The 25,851-nt window shown below is 37.9% G+C and overlaps 1 protein-coding gene across 2 annotated transcripts in view; it reads right to left on the reverse strand.

The window, feature by feature from the left end:
• THOC1 (THO complex subunit 1) overlaps window positions 1-25,851 on the reverse strand; it is a 36,431-nt gene that overhangs the window by 2,468 nt on the left and 8,112 nt on the right. For both annotated transcript variants that reach the window (XM_027961077.3, XM_012103511.5), the window contains 13 exons: window positions 25,551-25,599; window positions 25,044-25,139; window positions 19,680-19,762; window positions 18,672-18,745; window positions 16,605-16,713; window positions 15,269-15,400; window positions 4,822-4,922; window positions 3,394-3,460; window positions 3,146-3,196; window positions 2,988-3,058; window positions 2,558-2,653; window positions 1,939-2,004; window positions 357-440 (listed from right to left, as the gene is read on the reverse strand). In XM_027961077.3, the coding sequence (XP_027816878.1) occupies window positions 357-440; window positions 1,939-2,004; window positions 2,558-2,653; window positions 2,988-3,058; window positions 3,146-3,196; window positions 3,394-3,460; window positions 4,822-4,922; window positions 15,269-15,400; window positions 16,605-16,713; window positions 18,672-18,745; window positions 19,680-19,762; window positions 25,044-25,139; window positions 25,551-25,599 (1,079 nt within the window). The remainder of the gene's footprint in view (window positions 1-356; window positions 441-1,938; window positions 2,005-2,557; window positions 2,654-2,987; window positions 3,059-3,145; window positions 3,197-3,393; window positions 3,461-4,821; window positions 4,923-15,268; window positions 15,401-16,604; window positions 16,714-18,671; window positions 18,746-19,679; window positions 19,763-25,043; window positions 25,140-25,550; window positions 25,600-25,851) is intronic.

The following is a 25,851-nucleotide window of genomic DNA, read 5'->3' on the forward strand; positions in this document are numbered from 1 at the left end:
TGAGCCACAGAGAATCCAGAGCACAGATCTGTTCCATTTAAAAGTTTCTGCAAGTGATCTGGATGCCCCCACGAGGTCAGTGGCTGTTGGACATACCGTGAACTGAAGGGGAACAGGGAAAGGAGGTGACAGACAGGTTCTAAGGGGATCTTTCCACTTCTGACAGAAAGCATTCTAAGTTGCTTGTTTGTCAAAATGGGAATGGTCGTTGAAATCAGGACATGGAGTAACGTGAAGCTGGAAGATAACCTCATCTAAGCGAAAAGTACTACTTGTATCAGTGGTCTTCCTTAGTGTTCTGGTATATATGCGGTGCTTAAGATAGAGGAAATCAGCTCATGAGAAACATTACTTACTTGTATTCACTTTCGACCATGTTTTCAGGGTCTGCCTGTTCAATGGCTTCTTCGAAGAATTCCTCCAAAGTTGGCATGTATTCCCTGGGTGTTAAAATAACCAGTGAAGATCATGTATGTGCTTAATACTCATAAAATGGAGGCAATAAAGATTCTAGTATTAACCACACTGATTTACAACTGGATTACTTAGGAACTCAGATTTTTAAGGAGGTGATGCAAAACTGAACTTCTCAAGGGGACAGTGGAGGGCAGTGTAGTGCCCCTGGCCCCGGTTATATACAGTCTAGCCTGGAGGGGAACACACAGCGCTGTGTGCTGCCATGTACAGCAGCGCTGCCGCAGAGGGCGGCCCGGGGCTTGAGAGCAGTTAAATTTGACCAGCAAGCAGGAGGTTTTCACATCCATGGGTAATTTTTTTAAAAACCAGAACCAAACTGAAATGAGACCCAGACAATATGGTTTCACACTGAGTTTAGTTTAGATTGTTACCGTGGTGGCATGATTGATTTTTAACTGCATCTTTCTTCAATTTGTCTTTAGAAGTAAAATTTGATACACGCAAGCAGGCTAAAAGGTCTCTCCAAAGAGACTTAAATTTTGTCATACTGAAATGACAACTGGCTGTGTTTTCTTTTTTAAAAAAGACATCAAATCTTTATCCAATTTTTAAAGGTTATTTTCCATCTACAGTTATTACAAAACATTAGCTATATTCTCTGTGTTGTACAAAATGGCTATAATTTCTTGTTGCTAGAAGAGTTACTTGTTTTTTTCAAATTGCCTGGTCCTTTTTGAGACTGTCATGTTCCTTTTAGTTGCTTATTCTACCTGTTGATTCTTAGTCATGGTTTTAGGTTTGGATGGTGCGCTTATCTTTAGACTTATCTGTAGAATCCCTGAGTGAATTAGGTAGAAGATGTGATCTCCCCCTCTCGCTAGAAAAAGCTTTCTGCCAGCCGCCTGGGAGTTTTTAGTTCACCCTCTTAGCTTAGGTTGTTCTTTCACACTGCTGCGGGCAGTATAAGTTTAAACTCTTAGAGGCCACATAACAGCAGATATGGTTATAATTCCTCAGGGAATACCTTTTTCTTTTTGCCCACATCTCAGGTGGGAGTGGATAAGCTCCTTGCTTCCTGTGCCAGTGAGCAAGTCCCTCTTCCTTCCGCATGGCCCTTTTTTTAACAGAGTGTGTTGAGGGCCTCAGCTTTACCCAGGGGCACTCAGTGACCAGTCTACAGGCTTGAAGCCATACTTTCTGTGCTCTGTTGCTATAAAACCCACGTTCTTTGGTTCCCAAAGTGGGACTCAACCTGCACTGCTCCCCAGCTACAAGTAACCAACCTGTAGTTCTTACTCCGATTTTTCATTCTCCCTTTTGTGAATTCTTCTTTCTTGTGATTTCTACAATTATTTTATCAGCACCTCTAGGTGTTCTACGGAAAGCTATATTATGCTGAGCAGAAGTCAACCACAATAAATTTTAAAATTTCTTTTGAGCTCTGCTTATAGCTGACAAAAAGTTCTATGCTAGTTAACATTTGAGAAAAGCAACACTTCATATGAAACATTTTAAACTTGCCTTGTCTCTGATTTACAGGCTTCCATGTTGTCAGGACAGAGATTCCAAAGCCTTGTTAACTCATCACTACAAAACACACACAAAAAAATATGTTGTTTATGGACACCATTCTCTTATATGTTAAAGCTATAAAAATAGTTGGAGTAAATAGTGAGTTTTGGGGCGGCGATGAGTTTTGATCATTACATTTTGGTATTTAGCAAATTTTCTATATGAGCATATATTTTATTAAGTAATAATGACTATTAACTTCTTTCTAAAATAATCGAATGCAGTATAAAGAGAAGAGTAGTTAACTGGAAGGTGGAAGAAATGAAAGGATTACAGCACCCTGCAACAGCCAGAAACGACGCATCAATCTGACAGCAAGTGGACTGTCTGACGTGGAAAATAAGGCAGAACCTATAGCCATGGACCTTGGAAGCCGGAGACAAAACGGAAGTTCTGTCTCGTATGAACCCTACAGGCTCATCAGGTGTAGTTTGCTTTGGTCATATATGTACATACCAAACACAAGAAACTTGGAAAAACACAAAACCTGGAGAGTTCTTAGAGCAATATTTTCACAATGTAAAAGCTTCTGTGATGACACCCCCGCTATGGAGCCAGGTTTACCTACTTGCCCATCAGAATTTTTTTGCTGGGCCCTTTCCCCAGGAAGTCCTCCGGCGCTGCTCTTTTCCGTACTGCTCTTGTGGGCTTGCTGTCTGACGTTCTGTGAAAACACACTGGGACTTCAGATGGATGGCAGAGATGGAACAATGTTAAACGTACAAGAAAATTTAGTTACTGTTTTCTTCCTAAAGTACATGGACGCTTCATATTATCACACTCATCATGAGGGGACAAACGACAAGATGTGGGTACACAGCAAGCATTTTCCCTTTGATAATAACAGAAGTAAATCAAAGCAGTTGTATTTTTATAGAGTACAGTTTATACTGTTACATGAACACACTGACACAGATCCGGATGTCATGTAAACTGATCGTGTCAAGCTATATTCTGAAATGCCTTTCTCATACTGCTTGAGCTGAGTATACATTTACCTTTCTTTCACAAAACTTGGGCAGCCTTCATTTTTCCATGAGTTCCAGTTTTCTTCAGTGTTTAATATATGCTGGGGAAAATAAATTACATTTTCATAATGAAGCCTTTTGAGAGTTTACGGGGTGCTAAAAAGACTATGTAAATATAAAACACATACCTCTACCATCTTTGAAAATCTTTCTCCATCAGGGGGGTTTTCAGATAGTAGCTGTGATTAGAAAGAATATACTAAGCTTTCAACAACTTTCTGCATCATAGGAGTGGTTGTAGGCAGAGAACCAAGAAGTGTTTGTGGTCTTGTACCTGAGCTTAACTTTATCCTTATTTTCCTATTTGGGGCTGAAACAAAGAAAATTCTAAATTTTCATTTTGTTCAATCATGGGTTTGTTGCGTGATGAACTTACTTGATAAACTGATTTTGTAGTATCTTCAATCCAGAGTGATTGCTCATCAGTTAAAACATAGTTTGAACTAGGAAACAAAGCAATAAAAGCATACTTGAGTTACAAGAATGTTTATTCAACTTTAAGGTTTATCTACTGTCTGAAACACAAAACATGTAACAGAGAAGTAAACTGTACTGTAAAGTGTCAAAAATTACCAAAATGAGAACAATGACAATGAAACTGTAAGAGGAAGTTCTTATACTTTATTCTTTAGAAAGATGGTTGGAATTGAAGCCATTAAAATATATAATGGTGAATAAAACATTCAATGAATCAATCTGATTAACTATGAACAGAGCAATGACTGTTTTCTAGAATAAGTTCAATATGGCATAAAAGTCTCAGAGGAAATATTAACATACTCCTCTCCAAGTTACAGTCAAATAACTCATACTGTGTTCCTTTCAAACGCATGCTAAATGCAATGAAACCCCCGAACCCTAGAGAAGGCTGCAGACAGACCCCAATTGTTAGCAGCTGCCATTAGTCCAGCTCTCACTGAGTACTAGGTTCTCTGTAGTTTATAGCCATCCAGTGAATGCTGACACTACCAGGATCTAAGAACTTCACATGCATATTTATTAAACTTCAAAACGAGGAAATGTGCCTATGTTAAACAGACTACAGGGGCTCAAAGCTTAGGTCTGAAGCTTAACAGACCCAGGTCTGCCCCTCGTTTCTACTATGCCATACCACGCCCTCCGCAACAGACAAGGATAAGAACACCTTTCTTTGAGTGCTCCCTATGTGTTACCTTAAAATTACAAGTCTGAAAGCTGAAGTGCGGCTAGTGCGTGAGGAAAGTGGGATTCCAAACCAGCAGGAAGAAAGCCACGTTCTTTACACAACTGACACAACACTGCCCTACACACTTCCATGCAGTTATGGGGAGCTCTGCCTCAGGGATGTGTGGGGCAAGAAGGATGGGCTGCACCAGAGGGGAGGTACGAGACCCACAGCACGGGTCCTGAGCAGGCTTTCTGAAGAGTCCAAGAAACCAGAATGGCTCTGTGCTTCAGAGATTTAATTTTTTTCAGTTGTAATGTCCTAGACAGTCCCATGTCTGGAGGAAAACCATTATTGGCTGAGTTAGCAAATGAGGTTGGGAGAAGTTGTGAGCGAGGTGAGGAATAGCTCCACCCACGACAACTGAGAACTCTGGGCTGCCTGGTGCTCATCAGGAAAGACACTGACAGCCTCTTCTCTCAAACGATTTCCTTAGTGTCTTGTATCTTACAAAAACCCTTGATTATCTAGTTTTCAGGGATGTGAGCCTTACAAATAAAATGAGCCCAGTACATTAAAAAAAAAAACATCAAATACATCAACAAGCAATCTTTCTCTTTGCTGCCGTTTATAAGGCATTTACTACCTATGTTAACTCACCTTTTGAATTTGACCTGCCCCTTGAGATACTGAAATAAAATGAGATACTGCAACAGGATGTGTCGACGGAAGTTACTGTCACTCAGCTGTAAATCCATCAACTACTCAAAAAACAAGCACAACACAGAACAGCACATTAAATTCATACTCTGCCTAAAGGTACAGGTGGCGCCTACAGAAATGGAAGATTTCAACTCAAGAAACACGCAGAGAACTCACTGTACGTGAGCCATTACCGCGCAAGCCCCAGGGGAGTATAGCAAAGGCTTCATTTAGGATTCTTAACCAGTTATGCCATGAGATTTATGTCGGTCGTTAACAATGTTCTATCTGTGGTCCTGAGGTCAGAACAAAAGGAGACATATAAAAACGTAAAGGCAAGAAAGAATGACATATAAAGAAACAGTGGCCAAAGGAGGGTCACCGTGGATAAACACTGCCAAGAAATGCAGCTCTTTGTAGCCCTAGAAGTGCCTGCAGCAGGGTGGGTGCTCAATAACAAGAAAATGAGAAGATTGAGAAGTGAAGAATCTCCCGTGAATAGAACGGACTGCTGTATTTTAGAGAAAATCATCACAGGATCTCAATGAGAAAGGACTTGAAGGTCATTTGAGGACGCTCTTCAACAACACTGCCACCTAGTGGTCGCCCTGTAGGATGACCTCAGTGATGAAGGCAGCCTCTGATCAGTCCCTGGAGGCTGAGGGCAAGCTGCTGCTCTCTGTCCGTCCTCCACCGCAGTGTCTGCCTCACCGTCACCCTGTTCACGACGGACCTCCTACACACCTGCGCATGCTGCCCTGCCCCCAAGACCTAAAGCAACAATGGGAGGTTTCTACAGGAATAACCAGTGAGACTCCTGACAGCCCCTGGAACCTGTCGCCAGCTCCAGGTCCCAAGTTCCTTGGGCAATGCTTCCATTTACTAACCCAGCAGCTGGGCTACACTGTCTCCCGGCACCCTCTCTCATTCTGACCTAAAGATGAGAAAAGTCACTGGGTGGGGCCTGGGGCAGGTGTGCAGAAGGTCAGTCATGTGAGCAGATGAAGCAGGCACTGCCGGCAGGGGACAGACAGAGCAAGAGAACAGCCATCCTGGGAGACCTGGTCACGCAGCAGCCAACAGTCATTAGCCATATGGCTCACCAGCCACTTCTCCAGGGTTGGCTCTTGTTTAAGCAAGCCCCATGTCTTTTCTGTTATCATATTAACCATCCCTAACCAGGAAGCTGAATGGCATGCTCCCAGACTTCCCTTCCTCCGGTGCTGGATGGCTCTGTATCTCCACCTGGGCTCTCAGTTCCCTGACCTCAACTCCACTGACCGCCACCGCCCCTTCTACTTGGTCCCCGAATACCACGGCCCCAGCTGGGCCTGGCCATCACTCACAGACACTCCAGCTCTGAAATCTTTACTCACGAGCTCCTATCCCTCCTGGTCTGCCACTCAACTGCCCAATGTACTTAATATTTGGACTTTACTGAGAACTTACGTTCCTTGAATCCTTACTTTCTGCATATCTCTATGTCTCATCCTGTTTTCACTCTAACCCTATTTTAGTCTACACAAAGGGTCAGGAAACGTTTCCTTACAGTGCCAGAGAGTAAATAGGTTATCTGAGTCAAGAGGTATGTAATGGATAGTTTGCAGGTACTTAATATAAACATGTAAAATGTTAAAAAACAAGCAGGAAGTGGGCCAGATGTGGCCTGTGAGCTGTAGTCAAGGGACCCCTGCCCTAGACCACATGGTCTAGCTCTTCAATCACCTTCTTGCCAACTTCTTTCATACCTTCATCCCATACTTCTATCACATCTACCAGGCAAAAGGGCAACTTGGATCAAACCAACTGTCGGTCACCTTCTCTATCCTAACACTGAGGCTCCCCATCGAGGCTGCAGGTAGAGCTGCTTCAAAGAAAATACAAATCTCACAGCCATGCAGATGGAACCACCGCACTGTCTCCAGTTTAGAAGTCTCCCTGATCTCTAATCAGCATCTTCACCCTCCAAGGCTTCTCCACAGCGACTATTTCAACCCCTGCACTTAGCAGAATACTACTTGCTACCCAGCCCTCTCGCTCTCAGTGGGTAACCACCCCTACCTTCAACGAGGAGGAAAAACTCACTAAACTGGATGTTTCCACTGCACCCACATCCTCGTTCGCCTCGTTCCTCTGCCACAACATCACCACTGAAGCTGATCCTTCTGTCTGGAAGTCCCATCAGTAACTACCCTGGTGCTTGCCTTCAACCCTTTCTTCTTTCCCACTGAGCATTTAATAACTTCTCTCAAAAAGATCCCACAGCCTCACCTTCTCCTCCCTGAAGAGCAAAGCTTCTTGAAAGAACTGGCTACATTCAATGCTCCCATCCAGTCCTCAGCCTGCCACAACCCGTGGGGCACTGCGTCACCAACCCACGGGAAATGTTTTCATTAAGATCACCAATGACTTACTTGTTATATCCAGTGAACACTCTTCATAGTCCTCATCCTGCCTGATATGCTCCGCTTCCAAGAAGTCACATCTTTCTAGTTTTCCTCCAGTTCTCAATCTTCTTCCTCTCCTCTCCTTTCTTCCTTCTCCCTCAAGTGCTGATTTTCTTTAGGATTTGGTTTGATGCATTTTTCTTCTAGTCTACACTCTTTTTTAAAATTACCACATATAAGCTGTTAACCAAACTATATACCATATCTATACTTTCATCTCGCTCAGCTCCAGATCTGTGTCCTTAAGAAGCTACTTCACATCTCATCTGAATGTCCCACTGACAATTGATCAGATTTTTCCATCCAAAATAAAACACACCAGTTTCCCCAACAAAGCCTACTTTTCTCCAGTGTTGGCTAATTTACGGAGAGGCTCCACCATTCACCTATTTGCCTAAACTATCCCAGGAAGACTGCCTGGAAAAAGCAGCAACCATGAACCACAGGAGCAAACGTAAAGTTGGAGCACATATATACAAGAAGAAAGAAACAGGAGGGACAGACTGGGGCAAGGCCCTGAGGAGTTCAGTCTGGAACTCCTGCCTGGCTTGAAGAAACAGGCACTGTTTAGGAACTTTTCATCTACCTTGAGCTTTAAAAAAATCATCTTTTCCACATTTACTTTTTATGTTGGATGATAATTTTAAAAAAAAAGATTGAAAACAGGAGTCAACAAGACATTGAATCAGATGGGAAAGACTAGTTTGATCATTTAAACTAATGCTTCACACTATCCTTAAGAAAACAAGGCCTCAACAAGTTAAAATGACCCCTGCAATGACCCACATAGCAGTTAGTAAGAGGTAAAACTGAAACACTCAATTGTATTCCTTCTGCCACAATATACATTTTCTAGTTCTACTTTTCTTCAGTTATTTTAAAAGACACATTTACACGATGCAATGGGTCAAATATTTTTGTTGTTGTCTGTTTTGTGAATAAAGGGCCGTTTATTGTCCTTTGTTTTTATTGCACCTCTTAGGCTCAGGCCTCGGCCTTCCTGATTATTATCCTAAACCTAAAAAGGCTCAGGCCACAATTAGCTATCTTTATGTGCCTTTCTGTCAATAAACTGTACAAGTAAAAAATATCCCTTTCTGCACATTTGAAAATTCTAATAAAAAAATTAAAAAGCAAAACAATACCCCTTGTAAAATTAAACTGAAATATGAAATCTTCCATTTCTGTTACTTTAATACAAAATACTTAAAAAAATCTTTGCTAGAAAACAAAATATTAAGAGCATTCTCTTTGATCAAATTCCTAACTAATTTGTCATTATTAACACATGAGATCAAAATACCTAATTTTCAAATTATGGGGTATTTCTTAAAGTTCAAAAAGGCACAGTTAAGTAATACAACATTCACATCTCACGATCCAATTACATATCAAATCCTAACATTCTTACTTGTTCCACATTTGTTAAAGAAACAGAGTATCATCGAAACTGTTGACGCCCCTCTAGACGCTCCTTTCACTATAGCAAGCACTGCCATGTATTTGGTGTTGATGATTCTAACGCATATACTATTATATATATAAGGCATCAGTAAATAATACATCACGGTATTTTGCATGTTTTCAAACTATACTATAGTTTGAAACTATACATGCATTACTCTGCAAAAAGCTATGCTTCATACATTATTTTTGACATGTACAGCTTAATGCTTGGAGCTCTAGTTCAGGCGTTGGCAAATTTCTGTTACGGGTCAGTCTGTAAATTATCTTGGGCTTTGTGGTTATACTGTCTTCACCACAACTCCTCTCTGTTGTCGCTGGGCAGAAGCAGCCCAGACAACACGTTAAGCAATAAGTGTAGCTGGGAGTATTCTATAAATACTCACTTATAGAAACATGCAGTGAGCGATGTGCTGACCCCTGTTCTAAGTCATCCATTTTTGGTGCTTTATGGAACTCAATGGGATAAAGATTTACCATAGTTTACCACCCACCCAGTCTCCTACTTACCAACATTTGGTCATTCCCACATTTTCACTCACAAACACACAGGTTACAATCAATGAGTCTTTTGTGTGATTCTCTAGGGCCCACTTCTTAGAAAAGGAGTTTTACTTTGCTCTTTATTATAAAATTGCTCTGCAAAGTGGCTGTTTACAATTTATACTCAACTAGTAGAGAAGGAAACGGCAACCCAGTGTTCTTGCCTGGAGAATCTCAGGGACAGGGGAGCCCGGTGGGCTGCCGTCTATGGGGTCGCACAGAGTCGGACATGACTAAAGCGCCTTAGCAGCAGCAGCAGCAGCAGTGGTGTGTGTGCTAGCTCTCTGTTCCCCACAATTCTGTCAATATATTTTTTGTTAGGATATTTAAATTTTGCCAGTTTGTAGTGTGACGTGATTATCTCATCATTTAAGTTTCTCTACCTACTACAGATGTTTAGCATCCTTTCTAAGCTCATGCAGGTTCCTATATCTGTAAGTTACTTGTGCATACCATCTTTCCAGTTTTCCCTGTGGCTGTGTTTCTGTCAAAGGAATATTCAGGAGAGTAATCGTTCTTGGTTCTGGATGTGGTGAATACCTTTTGGTTCATGGCTTGTCTTTTCACGCTGTCTAGTTCTAGTTCTTTTTTGTTCTTCATACCTGTACTGATACTTACTCTCTGTTTTAGTTATTAGACCTTTATAGGGCTTAACATCTGACAGGACAACCATTCCCACCTTCTTCTAAATTTTCCTAGTTACTCTTGGCGTTTGCTTTTCCATAAAAACTTTAAGATCAACTATTCAAGTTCCTTTAAAGAGCCTGTTTGGATTTGATTCAAAACACACTGGACTTATGGACATATTTGGAGAGAAGTAGCAATGGGTGTTCCTATCTATAAATGTCATCAGACCTCTTCATTTTTATCATTTTCTCCATGAAGATCTCTCCCAGGTATTAGTCTTCACTGCTGTTTTAAACAACATTTTAACAGGAACACTACTGATGTTTTCCTTTTGTAACTTTGCTTAATCTTCCTCAACTGAAACAGTCTGTTGGTTCTCTCGGATTTTCTTTGTAGACAATTCTATTGCCTTCAAATACAGACAGTGCAGTCTTTTCTCTCGGAGGCATACAACTCTCGTTTCTTTTCTGTTTTCTCTTACTGAAATGACTAGGTCCTCCATTACAGCACTGAACAGAAATATGGTTGGTAGACACCCGTGTCTTGTTCTTGAAATTACTGAGAATTCTTTTGAATTCCCTTCTGATTTGGTTTTATAATAAGTACTAGTTATTATTTAGTCTTTATTTTAAAAAAATAACTAGTTGATTTATTAGTTTTTACAATATATTTTTCATCCCTATTCATAAGTGAAATTGATATATACATATTTTTCTCGTTTTGTCCTTATTGTGATTTCATTTAAAAGTTACATTAATCTTATATAAGAACCTAGGTTGCCTTTCTTTTATTCCTTGAGGTACTGATAATATCTACCTTAAAAAATAAGAGGCCTGATGTAATTTGAAAGGTGTCACTTTGGTTACTATTTCCTTGTTCTATGTTTATTCTGGGTTTTAATTTCTTTGTGAATCCATTTGGCAATTAATTATTCTACAAAATTACTATTTCATTAGATCTAAAAATACAGCAGTTCAGAATATAATCTCTTACACATTTTATTGTCCCTTGACTTCCAATTACTCCTATTTTTATTGTCTCTTGACTTCCAATTACTCCTATTTTTATTGCTAACAATGTTTATTGGTATTTTTTTATTTTTTCCTCGGTCAGCCTTGTTCTATGAAAACTGTTACAAAAATTCTTTTTATAATATTTTTCTCTTCAAGCTTTTGGTTTTGCTATGTTCTATAGCTTCTTATATATTTCATTAATTTGTGTTATTGTCTACTTCTCTCAATGCTTATTCTGTATCTTTTTGAGCTTATTAAATTCTCATTCTTTCTTAAACTTTTCATTAGTGCATTTCAAGTAATATTTTTACCTCTCACTTTGTGACCCACACACATGACATAAAATACTTCCAATCTGCTGTGTAATAACATATTTATAACAAATTTAGAATTTCCATTGTGATTTCCTCTTTAGTTCCTAGAGAATGTTTTTCATGTTTCCATACATTCACATCTTTTAAAACTATCCTTTTCATAGTTCTAATTTAATTGCCTTGTGGCCAGAGAATGTGTGTATTCTGCACAATAAGAAATCTCTGAAATACGCTAAGACTCCCTTTATGACCCAGTACACAAACTTTGTGAACATTCCATGTGTACTCAAAACATTATCTCTAATTGTTGTGTACAAGTTTCCATATATACATCAGGATTATTTTTTATTATGCAAACCTATCATATACCTGTTAATCATGGTCTGCCTGAACTATCGGGCACTCAAGTTCATTATTGCTAAAATCTTCCAAATACCTACGAATCTTTAGTTTGCTCAACCCATCAGTTTTTGATGAAGGCACTTAAAATATCCCACTATAACTGTGGACCGGCCAATTTCTCATATTGTTTGAAGTTTTTCCTGATATATTTTGAGGGTATATTATTAAGTGCAGGTAAATGTATGGTATCTTCTTGGTGGCTCATTCCTTTTATATGCATTCCTTCATCCTACTTAACGTATTTTGCCTTAAATTTTATTTGTATTTATGTAGCTTTCTTTTTGTTGGTATTTGCCTGGTATGTCTCCTTCCACCCTAATACTTCAACTTTTTTTCAGTCTTTACTTATATACATCCTCCGTGGATGCAAATTATTATGCATGTGCTCTATATTCCAGTCGTTAAATTTCTCTTGTGTTCTCTTTTCCACATAAGTTTAAAGCTTCTTAGGTCTATTTTTATTGCTTCTTAATGCAAACCAATGGAATTACAAAGCTTAGCTATGCACTGCAAGGAAACTAGAAGGGTAAGATTATAAAAGGCAAATCTCTTTAAAAGGAAACCACTATTCCCTGGAAGACAGACCAACAGCAATCTAGCACATGAATCTAAGATTTCCTCTTGGGCCTTTGGTGACGTGGGCTTCTACCTACCTCATCTGAGCTAGTTGAGAATGTTTACTTCAAGTAAGAGTGCTTGTATATAACCTCCAGTTTGCCTAATAATTTCTGAAAAAAATAATATATCAATTTTAACATTAATTTTTTTCTGTTGATTAGCCTTTTCTGTGAAAGCCCACTGACTTGTCTGTCAGGGAGTAGGGAACAGGACAGCAGTCTTTGATATAAAAGTAGTATTGCTGCAGAAGCTGCCTATTTCTCAATAAAAAAATGAGTATACTGTATAAAACTGATCAACTGTGTATCCTGAGAGATTTCAAGGAAAACATAACCTCTCTCAAGTGTACTACAGTTCTTTCTTCAATTGTTTAAAGGGACCACCGAGTTCCTACATAATCCTGGGAAGTTGCGGCAGTGACCACCCTCGTTGTGAATATTTGTTTTCAAATGCCTGTCAACAATTATAAATATACTGACTTATGTTTCTGTGTAAATCCTGACTATGTAGTGCCCTCATTTCTAGAGGAGCTAACATTTTGAATGGTTCTTTTGCTATAGTTATTATTAATTTCTATTACTCTGGCTAATAACATAGTCACAATGGGTCATTTCTCATTCCAGCTTTATTCTTATCTTTGTATCAGTTAACCAGTCATCTCTGCCAATTCTTTTAGAATTTATTCTTCTTTAGAATTAGGCTCCAAATCCAGAGCCTACACTGGCAGGGTATTTTTTTTTTTAACCCTATCTTTAGTCATGGTTGCTTGGCAGCCCCAAAGGATTTACTCTCTTATCTTGTTTGCATAACTATGGCTTGACTCACAAATGGAAGGGACTCTAAAAACAAGAAAGAATGATGAGTATGCCCTAAACTTTCCACTATGTTCACTGATATTCATGGAGCTGCCCTGCGTCAGACCCAAAGAGTACAAGAGTGTTTACAAGAAAGATGGCAGCTCAGGCCTCCCACGGACCGTTTCAGGTTGGTTTGATTTGTACTGATAAAAGGTTTAGTAATTGTGTTTGCCGTTTCAGATGAGTGGAAACACACTCAGACGTTAAAACTGGCATGAGTGTCAGCAAAAGTCTTCAAACAAACTGCAGTTAGTAGAGCCCTAAAGGTTCATCAATGCCTGCACTGTACGCTGGAAATACACGGGGAAAATATGAAGATTGCACAAGACGGGTTCTGTGTTGAAATTTAAAATAAACTTGCTGCTTAAGAGGCAAGAAATGGAAGTAAACATGCACAGCGTCACTGCTTACACTCTTCGCTGCAATTCTCTGTGCCTTTTCTTCTTCCATACTGTAAAAAGTTTTAGGCTTCTAAAAGCTGCTTTTACCTCTGTCACAATATTACCTAATGGGATTCCAGCACTTAACCCGGAAAGCTCACGCTGTCTGCACTGGTGAAAACGCTCACAGAGTCAGGAAAGGAGACACTATTCTAGATAGTTTGGGTTTTTTTTGTTGTTTTTTTTCCCCTCTGCAGAAATCTCTCTCCCCTGTTTTCTGGTACCTATTGTTGATAGCTGTTAGGACTCTGTTCCAGTATATTTGTGGGTTTTTTTTCCTCTCCCCTCTTTGGTAGCCTATTTAAGGTTTTCTCTTTATACTCATAGGTAACGGCATAATGTACTGAAGTATGGATTCACCTTTCTTTATCCTGCTTGGCAGCTGCAGCACACTTTCAATGTGAAAACTTGGGACTTCCTTCAGTCCCTTAGTTTTTCCACCATTCTCTCCCTTCTGTTCTTTGGAAATCCTCCTTAAATACATGCTGGAATTTCTCAGTCTATCATCCATGGCTCCTAACTGCTTTCAGGTTAGCAAAAAGTCTGTCTCTTTGTGCTGTGTTTGGGTCAACTTTCCATCACTCGTTCTCTTGTCATCTATGTCTAATCTACTGTTTAATTCTCTGTGCTCTGCTTTCAATGATCATATTTTTCATTTTTAAGACTCTCAGTTAGTTGTCATATTAAACTGTTTATTTCATTTCTGTTCAAATTTTTCAGTTTCACAATTTCCCATTCTCAAAGGATGTTCTATTGTCAGTGATCTCTTTGATTATCCAAAACATACGTATTTTAAAGTTTTGGAACATATACATCAATAGTTGATTTTGTCAGCGATCTTTCTTAGCATTGGGTTTCGGAATTCATCAGAGAGTTTTGAATGGAAGGACAGCCTTTGGCAGAAGAATGGTAATATCTATCTTAGCTTCTTTTCAAAAGTGGGTTAATTTCCACCCCAGTCTCTGGCTTCCAACAGGTGAATGTGGCTCCGGCTGCTCGTCCCACATGGAAACCACCTGGTCTCACTTATAGCCAAACCCTTGGGTGCCACCACCTGCTTGGAATATAGAATCCAGAAGGCCCAAGGCTTTCTTTTCACTTACTACTTGGCAGTTTTGGCTCATGAAGATATTTATCCAGCTTTGGATAAGGAAGCCCGACTTTGTCTTTGTGGTTTTCTCTTTTTATATTTTACCTATCATTGCTATGTGTTTGGAGCAAAAGAAGTGAGCTGGAACAAACTCAATGTGCCATCCTGACTAGAAATTTACACAATCCCTTAGCATTGTAACTGAAAAAAACTTACTTATTAAACTGTATAAATAAAATTAGCAGGGAATTTTAAAGCCCCTTGTTTGTACCTAAATGGTAATTACAAAATATTTTCATAAATGCAAATTAAATCCTAACTAAAAGTTCAAATATATGTACTTGAAAGTAACTAAAACCCACTTATTCTAAAGTAAATTTACAAAACAGACAATGCAGAACAATACTGTTTACCTTTGAAATCAGTCTTACTTCTATAAGAAAAAAACAGGACTCTCAAACTAACATTTATCAGTTTTAACAAAAAATAAAGACAGAAACTTTTCTACTGTATTTAACTTACAAGGGTATCATCTAAATAAAAAAAAAATATATTTCTTACTGTGCTTCATGAAAAAAGGAGATTCATACCTTTTCACTTGTTAAAAATTTTGCAAAATATACATGCTCTCCTCCTGTTTTCAATTCTTCCATCTTTTTCCTTGAGGCCTGAGTATCATCTAATTTATAACTCTTAAAAACAGCTAGGACTTCTTCAGAATACTGCAAAATAAAAATACAAATTAATTTGGCACTGCTGCCCAATCACTTGCTTAGTGCTTCTCTATATCAAAATAATCTATGATTTATTCCCAGTTAACCATATATGCATACTGAAGGCACATTAAGGAAGAAAAATTATGACAGCAAAACAGGATAAAACTATTCTGTGTCAGACTTTATGGTTATTCTAAAACTAGGAATAAGCTCTCTACTTCTAAAGATATGTGATTTCTCAAGTAGTATGTGTAAGGAGAAAACAGAGAAGGGAATGTTTTGAGAGAATAAAGAAATTTGTCAGTAAAGTTAGCTGTCTAATCAGCAGTGGGAACTCTCAAGCCTCTTCTGTGCTAAAGACAGCGACTAAATAAAAACATGATGTCAAACCCTATCCAGTTGAGGGACAATTCCAAGTGACTTCTCACTTACTATTTAATCTCAATTTGGACACTTATAGAGGAAAAAAAAAGTACTGCATATAAAATAAAAACTTTATTGCATATAAAACTTTAAAAAGTAACACAGAATACATACTTTTCTACTTTTAAAAGCTATACCTATTAATTTTAGATTCTTATTACAACAAAAAGGACAAACTGATCTTTAAGTGGCCAAGAAAAGAAATATAGAGAATTCTTAAAAAAAAAAGGTTAGCAAGTTTTTCCTGCACAAGTCAGACAGCAAATATTTTAGACCATATGACTCATCAAATGGTCTCAACTACAAAAGTCAGCCATCATAGCACAAAAGCAATCCTAGGTAACTCACTGGTGTGGCTGTTTGCCAATATTGTATTAACTTTATTTACAAAAGCAGGCATTAGGCTGGATGTGGTCCAAGGCCACAGTCTGCAGAGTCCTGTTCTAACAGGACAGGCCAAAATAATTCTGTGCAAAATAAAGGCAGAATGTAGTCTGCAAACAGTTCACCAATGCATGTTGACAATACTATGTAAAAAATCAAACCAATATAAAAAACCAAAGCTGTAACTACTAACCTTTAAATCCTCAAATAATTTATAAACTACTCTCAAAATCAACTGTTTACATAGTAATCTACAGCTTACCATCTATATTATGAAATAGGTATAAAAACATAATGGGCATAAGAACCAAATAGTGAAAAGTATGCTGGACAAGAGTCAAGTTCTGACTCTGCCATTAGCTATAAAATAATGGGCTTTTGGTACTCTACAACGGCAACTCACCTTGAGAAAAGTTTTCCATGAGATTTTCTCATAGCATTGCACAGGGTTCCTAAAGTAATCCTGAAGTGACCAAAATTTTCGGTACAGGTTGTAATCAATTGGAATGGAGCTGATAAAACAAATGTTACATTCAATAAATCATTTAAGTCCTTTTAGAAGTATCTAAATGCTTTAGTTTTCCTTGGAGCACAAATTCTTTTAAAAAGCTAATGAAAGCCATGGCCTCTTTCCCCTGAGAAGAATACAAATTCATAAAATACTTATATAAACTATAAATAATTTCAGGGGTTCTCAGACCCTTACTCTGTCTTTATCTTCGGTAGTGGAACCCCTGAATTTTGGCTGGATACATTCAGAATTTAAGGCTATGTTCCCAACCTCTCTTGCACCAGGTGTGATTAGATTCTGCCCAGTCAGTTGGGAGTGGGAGTCACATGTCCTTTGTGGGCCATTTTTCACCATTTTCCCTTTTCCCTGGCTGGAAGGCAGATGTGATGATGAACCATCCAAGACTACAGGAAAAAAAAGCAAATACCCAGGGACAGTGGACTAAGAGGTTAGAAGGAACACCTGGGTGCCCAGACGACCTCCCTGAAGCACCTGTCTTCAGACTCTTACATGAGAAAGAAGTTAATTTCTATGTGGTTTAAACTAATGTTCATTTGACTCTAATGTTAAAAGTCAAAGGTGCTATATCCCAACCAACACACTAAGTTAAGGAGACCTAGTAGGGAACAAACATATTAGGTATATATCAATTTAGGATTACAAAAATGGCGTTACTAGTTTAATCTGGATACATTACAAATCTTCAGTGTGAACACATATTCTAATTTCTAATTTTGTAAGCAATCATTATGCTATAAACTGTTTCAACTTTTGATTTTAAAACAGACATTTAGACTTTATATCAGCAAATCCTGTTATTAGAAACAGCCAATTAAGTCTTTTAGTATTAACCGTATGTTAAAAATGGTTGCAGTATCAACTACTTCATATCCTCCAATATCTACAAAAATATTTCCACATCACCACTTAAAATTAATTCTGTCTGTAAACATAATTGCATACTAGCTTATTCCATTCTTTCTGAATAAACCTTAAAAAGCTGAACGTATGGATTATAGTTAGCATCTTTGCTAAGCTTCATGCGTAGACAAATATTCCAAGAAACACTGTAATTTTATACAGGAAACAGGAACTAGGTTTAGTGACCCATACACCACTATGATTACAAAGTGAAATGGAAGGGAGAAAGGGAGGAGCTGCCTGTGGTTAGCTTTTCAAACGTTAGGCATCTGTATAAGGTCGACCACACCTAAACAACAGACTGCCTGCACACAATTCAGAAACCAATTGATTTAGTCCATTAGCGATTTAGGAGTTAAAATTTTAAGACATATATATAAAATTACAAATAAAAGGAATCTGTAAGCATTATTTCCTTCCTCCTTGTCTACATTCTCCTACCTCCTTCCTCTCTCTACCTTCAGTTCAGTTGCTCAGTCGTGTCTGACTCTTTGCGACCCCATGGACTGCAGCATGCCAGGCTACCTGGTCCATCACCAGCTCCCGGAGTCCACTCACACTCACATCCATCGAGTCAGTGATGCCATCCAGCCATCTCATCCTCTGTCGTCCCCTTCTCCTCCTGCCCCCAATCCCTCCCAGCATCAGAGTCTTTTCCAATGAGTCAACTCTTTGCATGAGGTGGCCAAAGTACTGGAGTTTCAGCTTTAGCATCATTCCTTCCAAAGAAATCCCAGGGCTGATCTTTAGGATGGACTTGTTGGATCTCCTTGCAGTCCAAAGGACTCTCAAGAGTCTTCTCCAACACCACAGTTCAAAAGCATCAATTCTTCGGCGCTCAGCCTTCTTCACAGTCCAACTCTCACATCCATACATGACCACAGGAAAAACCATAGCCTCGACTAGACGGACCTTAGTCGGCAAAGTAATGTCTCTGCTTTTGAATATGCTGTCTAGGTTGGTCATAACTTTTTACTTGGTAAATCATTAAGGTTATTTTCTGTGTAAATCAAGAAATCTGAACTTCTAAACACTCACCAAGTTGTTGGAGCTTCATCATCTCCCATTTCACCTTCTTCTACATCCATTCCTTCTTCTCTGTCCTCTGTGTGCTAAATTTCAAAAAATGTACATCTGGTCATGAAGCAGTTGTCAGGCAGAAGAGAATTCTATATGACAGGGATCCAAGAACTCAAGAGCCGTATGACAATAAGATAATCATGAAGACACAGTGTAAAGTTTTAAACCAGTACTTTTCCAAACACGGTCAGTAGATTCTCTCCATGAACAGAGAATCTATGGCAAAACATGATTTGGAAATATAGTACACCACGATCTTTTGTGAGAAGTGAGAGGATCATTAGTACACTAAGGACTCCATGAATCACAGTAACTAACTCTCAAAGGGAATTTAAGTAGTTTTTGTCCCCAACTTTAACTGAACTCTGAAAATCTTCCCCAACTCATACACATAACACTTATTATCTGGGAACACTTTAGGATATGCTTGGTGTCCAGCTCCATACTGAAAAATTTTAAACAACTAGTTTACATAGAATAGTCCAAGAAATACCTAAAAGATACATAAAAGGGAAAGGAAAAATCTTAAAGTCAGTATCATTTCCAAATTGACAATGATTACAATTTAAGAGATAAGTAAAGTATTCTGATTAATTTAATGTGAAATATTAGTTATATCTAATTGAAAAACTTTTAAACTTTATAACTTGCTCCTAAATGAAGAGCAGGTAAAGAATGTCCAACCATTCGCCAACCCTGGACTGTTTTCAATGCCACGTATGTTCAGCCGGGTCTGACTCTTTGTGGCCCCATGGACTGTATAGCCCGCCATGCTCCTCTGTCCATGGAATTTTCTAGGCAAGAACACTGGAGTGGGTTGTTATCTCCTTCTCCAGAGGATCTTCCCTGACCCAGGGATTGAACCCATGTCTCCTGAGTATTCTCTACCACTGTGCCACCTGGGAAGTCCTAGTTATCTCAATAACAAACTTAAAATATGTTCTGCTGATTTCACATCAGCCTCACCTTCTGACCCAAGGTGCTTTCCTGCTCATTGGTATTGAAAACAGTGACATTTTCCAGATTAAATTGACTCTGCAAGTTAAGACCTATTAAAAAAACAAACAAATAAAAGATTTTCAAAGCAAACCCAAACACCTAAACCAGTTTAAGAATACAACTTTGTTGTCATATAACTAAAATATATAAAATGATAAATAACTAATTAAGCAAAAGATCAAGTCAGAAATAATATCACACCTGATTTTCAAATTCTTTCTAAAAGTCATTTCTTGAAGGTGCTTTTAGAGTATGCAGAATTCTATATATACTAATACAAATATAGGTGATCTGTTATTTATGAGTGCTCTAGAACAATTTTACAGAATGCTTTATGTACTAATTTATGATTTTGCTGAAGCACAATCAGAAACTGTATTACTCAGATAGTATAAATGTGTAATAATATATACAAAGAAAGTTATAGTGAGAGCCATGTTTCTCACTGTCAGGGAAAGAAGTTAGAAATAAGCAGGTCTACTGGTGGGGGATTAGACTCACAAGTTATCAGTCACTATGATATCACTGTTTTTGGTCATTTAAAAAAAAATGTAGACAGATAACATAAATAAAGATGCATATGTGTATGTTAGTATTTATACATATCTTTCCAAGCTCTGTCCACTGAGACGGCCTAGAAGCAGTGATATTCTAGTAATAATTAGCATATCTAGGGCCCAGATCTTGTCTTCTAAACACTATTTTAAAAATACGACAAATCAGGCTCTTTGGAGAAGTGGCTGATTCCAGTGGCTGAGAAGGAAAAATACATGATGCACTTGGACTATCCTTTTATATCAGGAATGCATGAAAGAGATCCGATGGGGAGAACTAGAACAATCTGAACAAAGTAAATAATGATATTGTGAGATTATAATTCATATAAAGTAAATATTCATGAGTTTCATTTTGAAATAGATGATTGAACTGATAAGTAAGCAAGGGGGAAGACACAACTGTTTTTTCTTTTTTTTGGCTGCATTGCATGGCTTATGGGATCTTACTTCCCTGACCAGGGATCAAACCTGGGCTCTCAGCAGTGAAAACTCAAAGTCCTAACCACTGGTCCGTCAGGGAATTCCAGAGACAACTCTTCTTTAGAGAAGAATCCCAATTCATAAATGTAGAAGGTATGAAAGAGATAGAAAATTACCACCAGGAAACCTAATAATAATTGCTCTAGGCAAGATCCATTGATGAACGCTACTAAACTCAGTGGGCAAAGATTTAAGGAGGGAAAGAATATTTGCAAAGCTTCAAAGTATCTCCCTCCAAATATTTATTAATTACAAAGGAGAAAATAGTAGCTTTGTAGTAGAGAAATATAGCACTCAAGGATACTATCTTAATTAGGTGTTCAAGGATAACATCCCCAGCAAAAAGATACATCAACACCATGCTGAAATATGCACCAAGAAAAGCACATCACCTCTGTGGTCTTCTTCCTCAAATCCACAACCACAATCTAACTGTGAAAAATACCAGACAAACATAAATGGAAGGGCATTCTACAAAATACCTGACCAGGACTCTTCAAAACTATGAAGGTCATGAAAAAAAAAAACTGCAAAGGCTGAGGAACTGTCACTGACTGGAGAGATTAAAATGACATCACAACTACATGCAGGATCCTGGATTGGATCCTTAAACAAAAAAGAAAGCAGTGATAAAACTGATAAAGTCTAAATAAAGTACTGCACCAATGCTGATTTCTCAGTTTTGATAAATGTACATCAGGTATTTTATAGTATCTTTACATATACTCTAGACTTTAAGTCTAAAATTATTTTAAAACAAAAAGCCTCTTTTTTTTTTTAAAAGAAAAACCAATATGCTAGATATGAAGTCATTAAGCTAGTGAATGAACTTGGCTCATCATTCTGTATTACTTACTTAAAATATCTTAGTCTAGCCTCTTATTACTCAATGGCACATGACATAATTCTCCATTAGGTTAAAAACTTCAGTCATACTTAACTAAATTTAATGGGTAAATTACATGCTAAAACAGCTTTCTAAAGGTCTTGGGATATACTCTATTGACTCTTCAGCATCTACAAACACAAGAAAAAAAAAAGTACTACAAGATATTCCCAAATGCCGACCTAGCTTCTGTTAGTAAGGATGTTTGGAAACTGGAAGGCATTTGCATCAATGGTAAGACTGTAAAATGAAGCAGCCACTTTGGAAAACAGTCTGGTGGCTCGCCAAGAACTTAAACACAGAGTTACCGCGTGACCCAGTAATTCTACTCTTATATACACCTCCAGGAGAAAGTAAAACAGTTACCATATGACCCATCAATTCCATTCTATGGATATGCCCAAGAGAAGCGAAAACATACATCCACACAAAACTTGTACACAAATGTTCACAGCAGCATTATCCATAATAGCCAAAAGGCAGAAGCAACTCAAGTGTCCATTAACTGACAAATGGATAAACAAATTGCAGTCTATCCATACAGAGAATATCATTGAGCTGTAAAAAAGAATGAACTACTGATACACACAACACAGGTGAATCTTGAAGAGGCGAAGCTGAGTTAAAAAAGCCAGTCACGAAAGACCACATATTGTATTATTCCGTTTTTTTAAATGTCTAGAATAGGAAAAATCCAGAGATGAGTAAGTAGATGACCTGTTCTTCGGGGCTTGGGAGAGAGGCAGGATGGGGGTAAGTGCAGAGTGACAGTTAGTGGGCACAGGGCTCCTATAGGAGGAGAAATGTTCTAAAATCAGCTGCAGTGATGACTGCACAACCCTGTGAATATACTAAAAAAAACCCCAGAAAACTGCACATTTTCAATGGAGAACTGTATGGTATGTGAATTCACATCTCAGTAAAGCTGCTAAAAAATAGAAAAAGTTGAGCTTCCAGTAACAGAAGGCTAATAATTAACTAGCTAATTAACAATTCAGATTAATCCTCTCACTAAGGACAACTCCAAACTTGGATCAATTACATTAATTCTATAAATTCTTACAGAGCATAAACCCTGTTCACAGCACTGTTTTAGACAATGAAATAGAAAAACTGGTTTTTCTTAAAAACTGTAAAGAGCTAACGTTCAGTGAGGAATATATGGCAAAAACCAAGAAGGCAAGAAAGATAAGCAATGCAGCGTCAGCACTCAAAGCCACTTCTGTCTGTCAAACAGGAAGAATCCGTTGCAAAACTGAGCCACTCTTTTAGCAGCTTCCTGAAGTGAGGATGTTAAAAATAAATCTGAGTCCAAGGAAGGTGTGGAATCTAACAAATCCTACCCCAACCATCTTCTGGGCTGGGACGTACGGGGTTACGTCCTCGGGTAGGGATGAACCAAACTGCAGCCCAGTGCCAAGCCTTCTCAATGACCTAAGCAATCACAGAGCTTGAGCTGGGCTAGATGAAGGTAAGCTTACACTAGTCGTAGTACCTTCTAAGGTGCCTGGCAGATCACAAAAGCCGTTTTCTGGAGAAAAGTATCTAACCCAGGCCTCCGAATTATTCCTTCAAATATCTTCTCAAACATAACATCAAACGCTAACCAGAAACACACAAAGAGATAAGACATCATGAGTGAGAAACAGGCACAAGTGTGAGTGACGAACAGCCGCAAGGACTTAAGACACTGGCATTATCAGACATATAGATAAAGGTAACAGTGCCTACCCTGGTTAGACAACTAAAAAACAAGCTTGAAAACAGGGAATAAGAAACTAAAAAGTGACACACAGACTTAAAAAAAGACTTTTTAGAAATGAAATATACAATTACGGAAATTAAGAACTCATTTTGCAGCAGATTATTCATAGATGAACAGAGTAGTAAACTAGAAAACATTTCCAAAGAAATCACGCAGAATGTGATGGAAATGGGACTTCCCTGGTGGTCCAGTGGCTAAGACTCTGAGCTCCCAGTGCAGGGGGCCCAGGTTCGATCCCTGGTCAGGGAGCTAGATCCCACATGCTACAACTATGACCCAGAGCAGCCAAATAAAAAAATAAAATTAAAAAAAAAAAAAGAAAAGAATGTGATGGAAAGAGAGACAGATGAAAAATGCAGAAAGTGTAAGAGACAGACAAGGTATAGAATGTTAACTAGAGTTCCATAAAGAGAAAGCAGCATACACAATATCTGAAGAAACATCAGCTTAAATTTTTACAAAGTGGATGAAGGACAACCAATGCACAAACTCAAGATGCCCACAAATCTGAAGAATGATAAATTTTAAAAATCCATGCTTGGATACATTATAGAAAACTGAAAAACCAAAAACCCCACAAACAAAAGAACAAACAAAAACTCAAAGCAAAAGAAAACTTCAAGAGCAAACAGAGAAAAAAACAAAACTAGATTATCTTCAAAGGAGTTAGACTGAGATCTGACTCCTCTCTAGAAGACAAAGGCAAAGAAATGATGACCTTCCACTAAATGAAATCCTATATCCAGTGCCAACCTACTTCAACCATTCTATCTAATCTTCAACCATTCTTCGTAAAGAAAAAGATTTTCAGACAGAACAAAATTTGCACTAAAGAAAAGTCTAAAGGGGAAAATAGTCACAGACAGAGGATCAGAAATACAAGTTGTGAATACACTGGTAAATTGAAATTAATCCTGACCACATTTAAATAAGAGGAAAGAAAAAAAGCAGAGACACAGCAGGACAAAAAGAAAGTCACAGGTAATTTTGCCACTGCTAACACAAACTATAGGTCTTACCACAAGCAGGCACTGCTGTAAGCTCGTCACATGTTTTAACTCATTTAATCCTTACAACATGGGAAGCAGGTGGTAGATTAGCCTGATATTAAGGAAGGGGTGACTGAGGCGAATAGACAGTTAAAATCTGGCATATCCGAACAGACTGTGGAGGGCTCGAGAGAACTGTCATGCTTCACTTTTGGACCTGACCAGTGGTAATGCAACTATATGCTTTATAATTATTATACTATACACTTACTTCATGCACTTTTCATATTACTGTTATATTTCACAATGATAAATGAACAAAAGTAACTGTGGCTAAACAGTGACTGAAGAAGAAAACGGAAGCAAAAAATAAAAACATGATTCATGTCTACATATTTCAGTGTGATTCAACTGTACATTATTATTAATAAGCTTTGAACTTGAAGAATCAATGGCTTTATTTGAGTGTTACCTGTATTATGCACTGGAATAGGTACAACTATTTACAAGTAAACGAAAATCAAGTGACAATTTCCTATGCTATCTCTCAACTTTTTAGAACCTTTTTTTTTTTTTAAATCATCATGGTATATTCTAGTCCATGAAAAACAGGTAAAAATTTTCCTGCAAAGCAATTTATTTACAAAAGCTCACCTGATTTCTCAGATAAAGGGAAAAGCCTGGCCAAAAAGAGTTGAATTCGTCCACAGAAGACTGTATTCTGGGATTTTGATAATCTTCGTAGGAGATCTAACAACAAATGGAAACAAAGGTTACACAGCAGAGATCATTCTATATTTATTACAATATACCCAAGTGTCTTAACCAGTTCAAAAGTATTTTCCTAAAGCAGTAGTTCTCAAAATGGGGGTAGAAACTATTTTTTGTCACAAAAAAAGGACTAGAAAATTAAAAATAAAATGAGTTTAACATGGACAAGATAAACTTAACTCAACTTTTTGGTTTTTATTAAGTTTATACCTAGAACAGGAATAGATAAATTTAAAGCAAATGATCAGTTTTAATAAATCAGATTGCTATTTTAAAATGAAGATACAATCTACTTAAAAAAAATTTAATCTCTTGTGTTTAATGCAACCACCTGGTTTCCTGACCATATTTCCTTCTTAAAAACCAATCATTTACTGCTCAGTTACTTACCATTGCACATACGTAGTAAATAATTTTTCCCAGCAGAATAGAATGTATTCTGAAATTAAGACAGAAATTACTATTATTGTTCTGAAGTTGTTGCACATTCTTCAATAGTAAGTCACAGGAAGTAAGATTTTAAAGAACACTAATATGTGCTGAATCTACTATGCCGCTTTCAATTCTTCCAAGCAAATAACATTTTTAATGAAATATTTTCAAACATATAACAAAGACGATTCTAAGTAACTTTTAAAACATGTAAAAGTGTGTGTTTTCCAGGTAACTGTTTCTACTCAAATTTTGTACT

This window comes from Ovis aries, chromosome 23 (genome assembly GCF_016772045.2).
Source record: "Ovis aries strain OAR_USU_Benz2616 breed Rambouillet chromosome 23, ARS-UI_Ramb_v3.0, whole genome shotgun sequence".
Classification (NCBI taxonomy): Eukaryota; Metazoa; Chordata; class Mammalia; order Artiodactyla; family Bovidae; genus Ovis; species Ovis aries.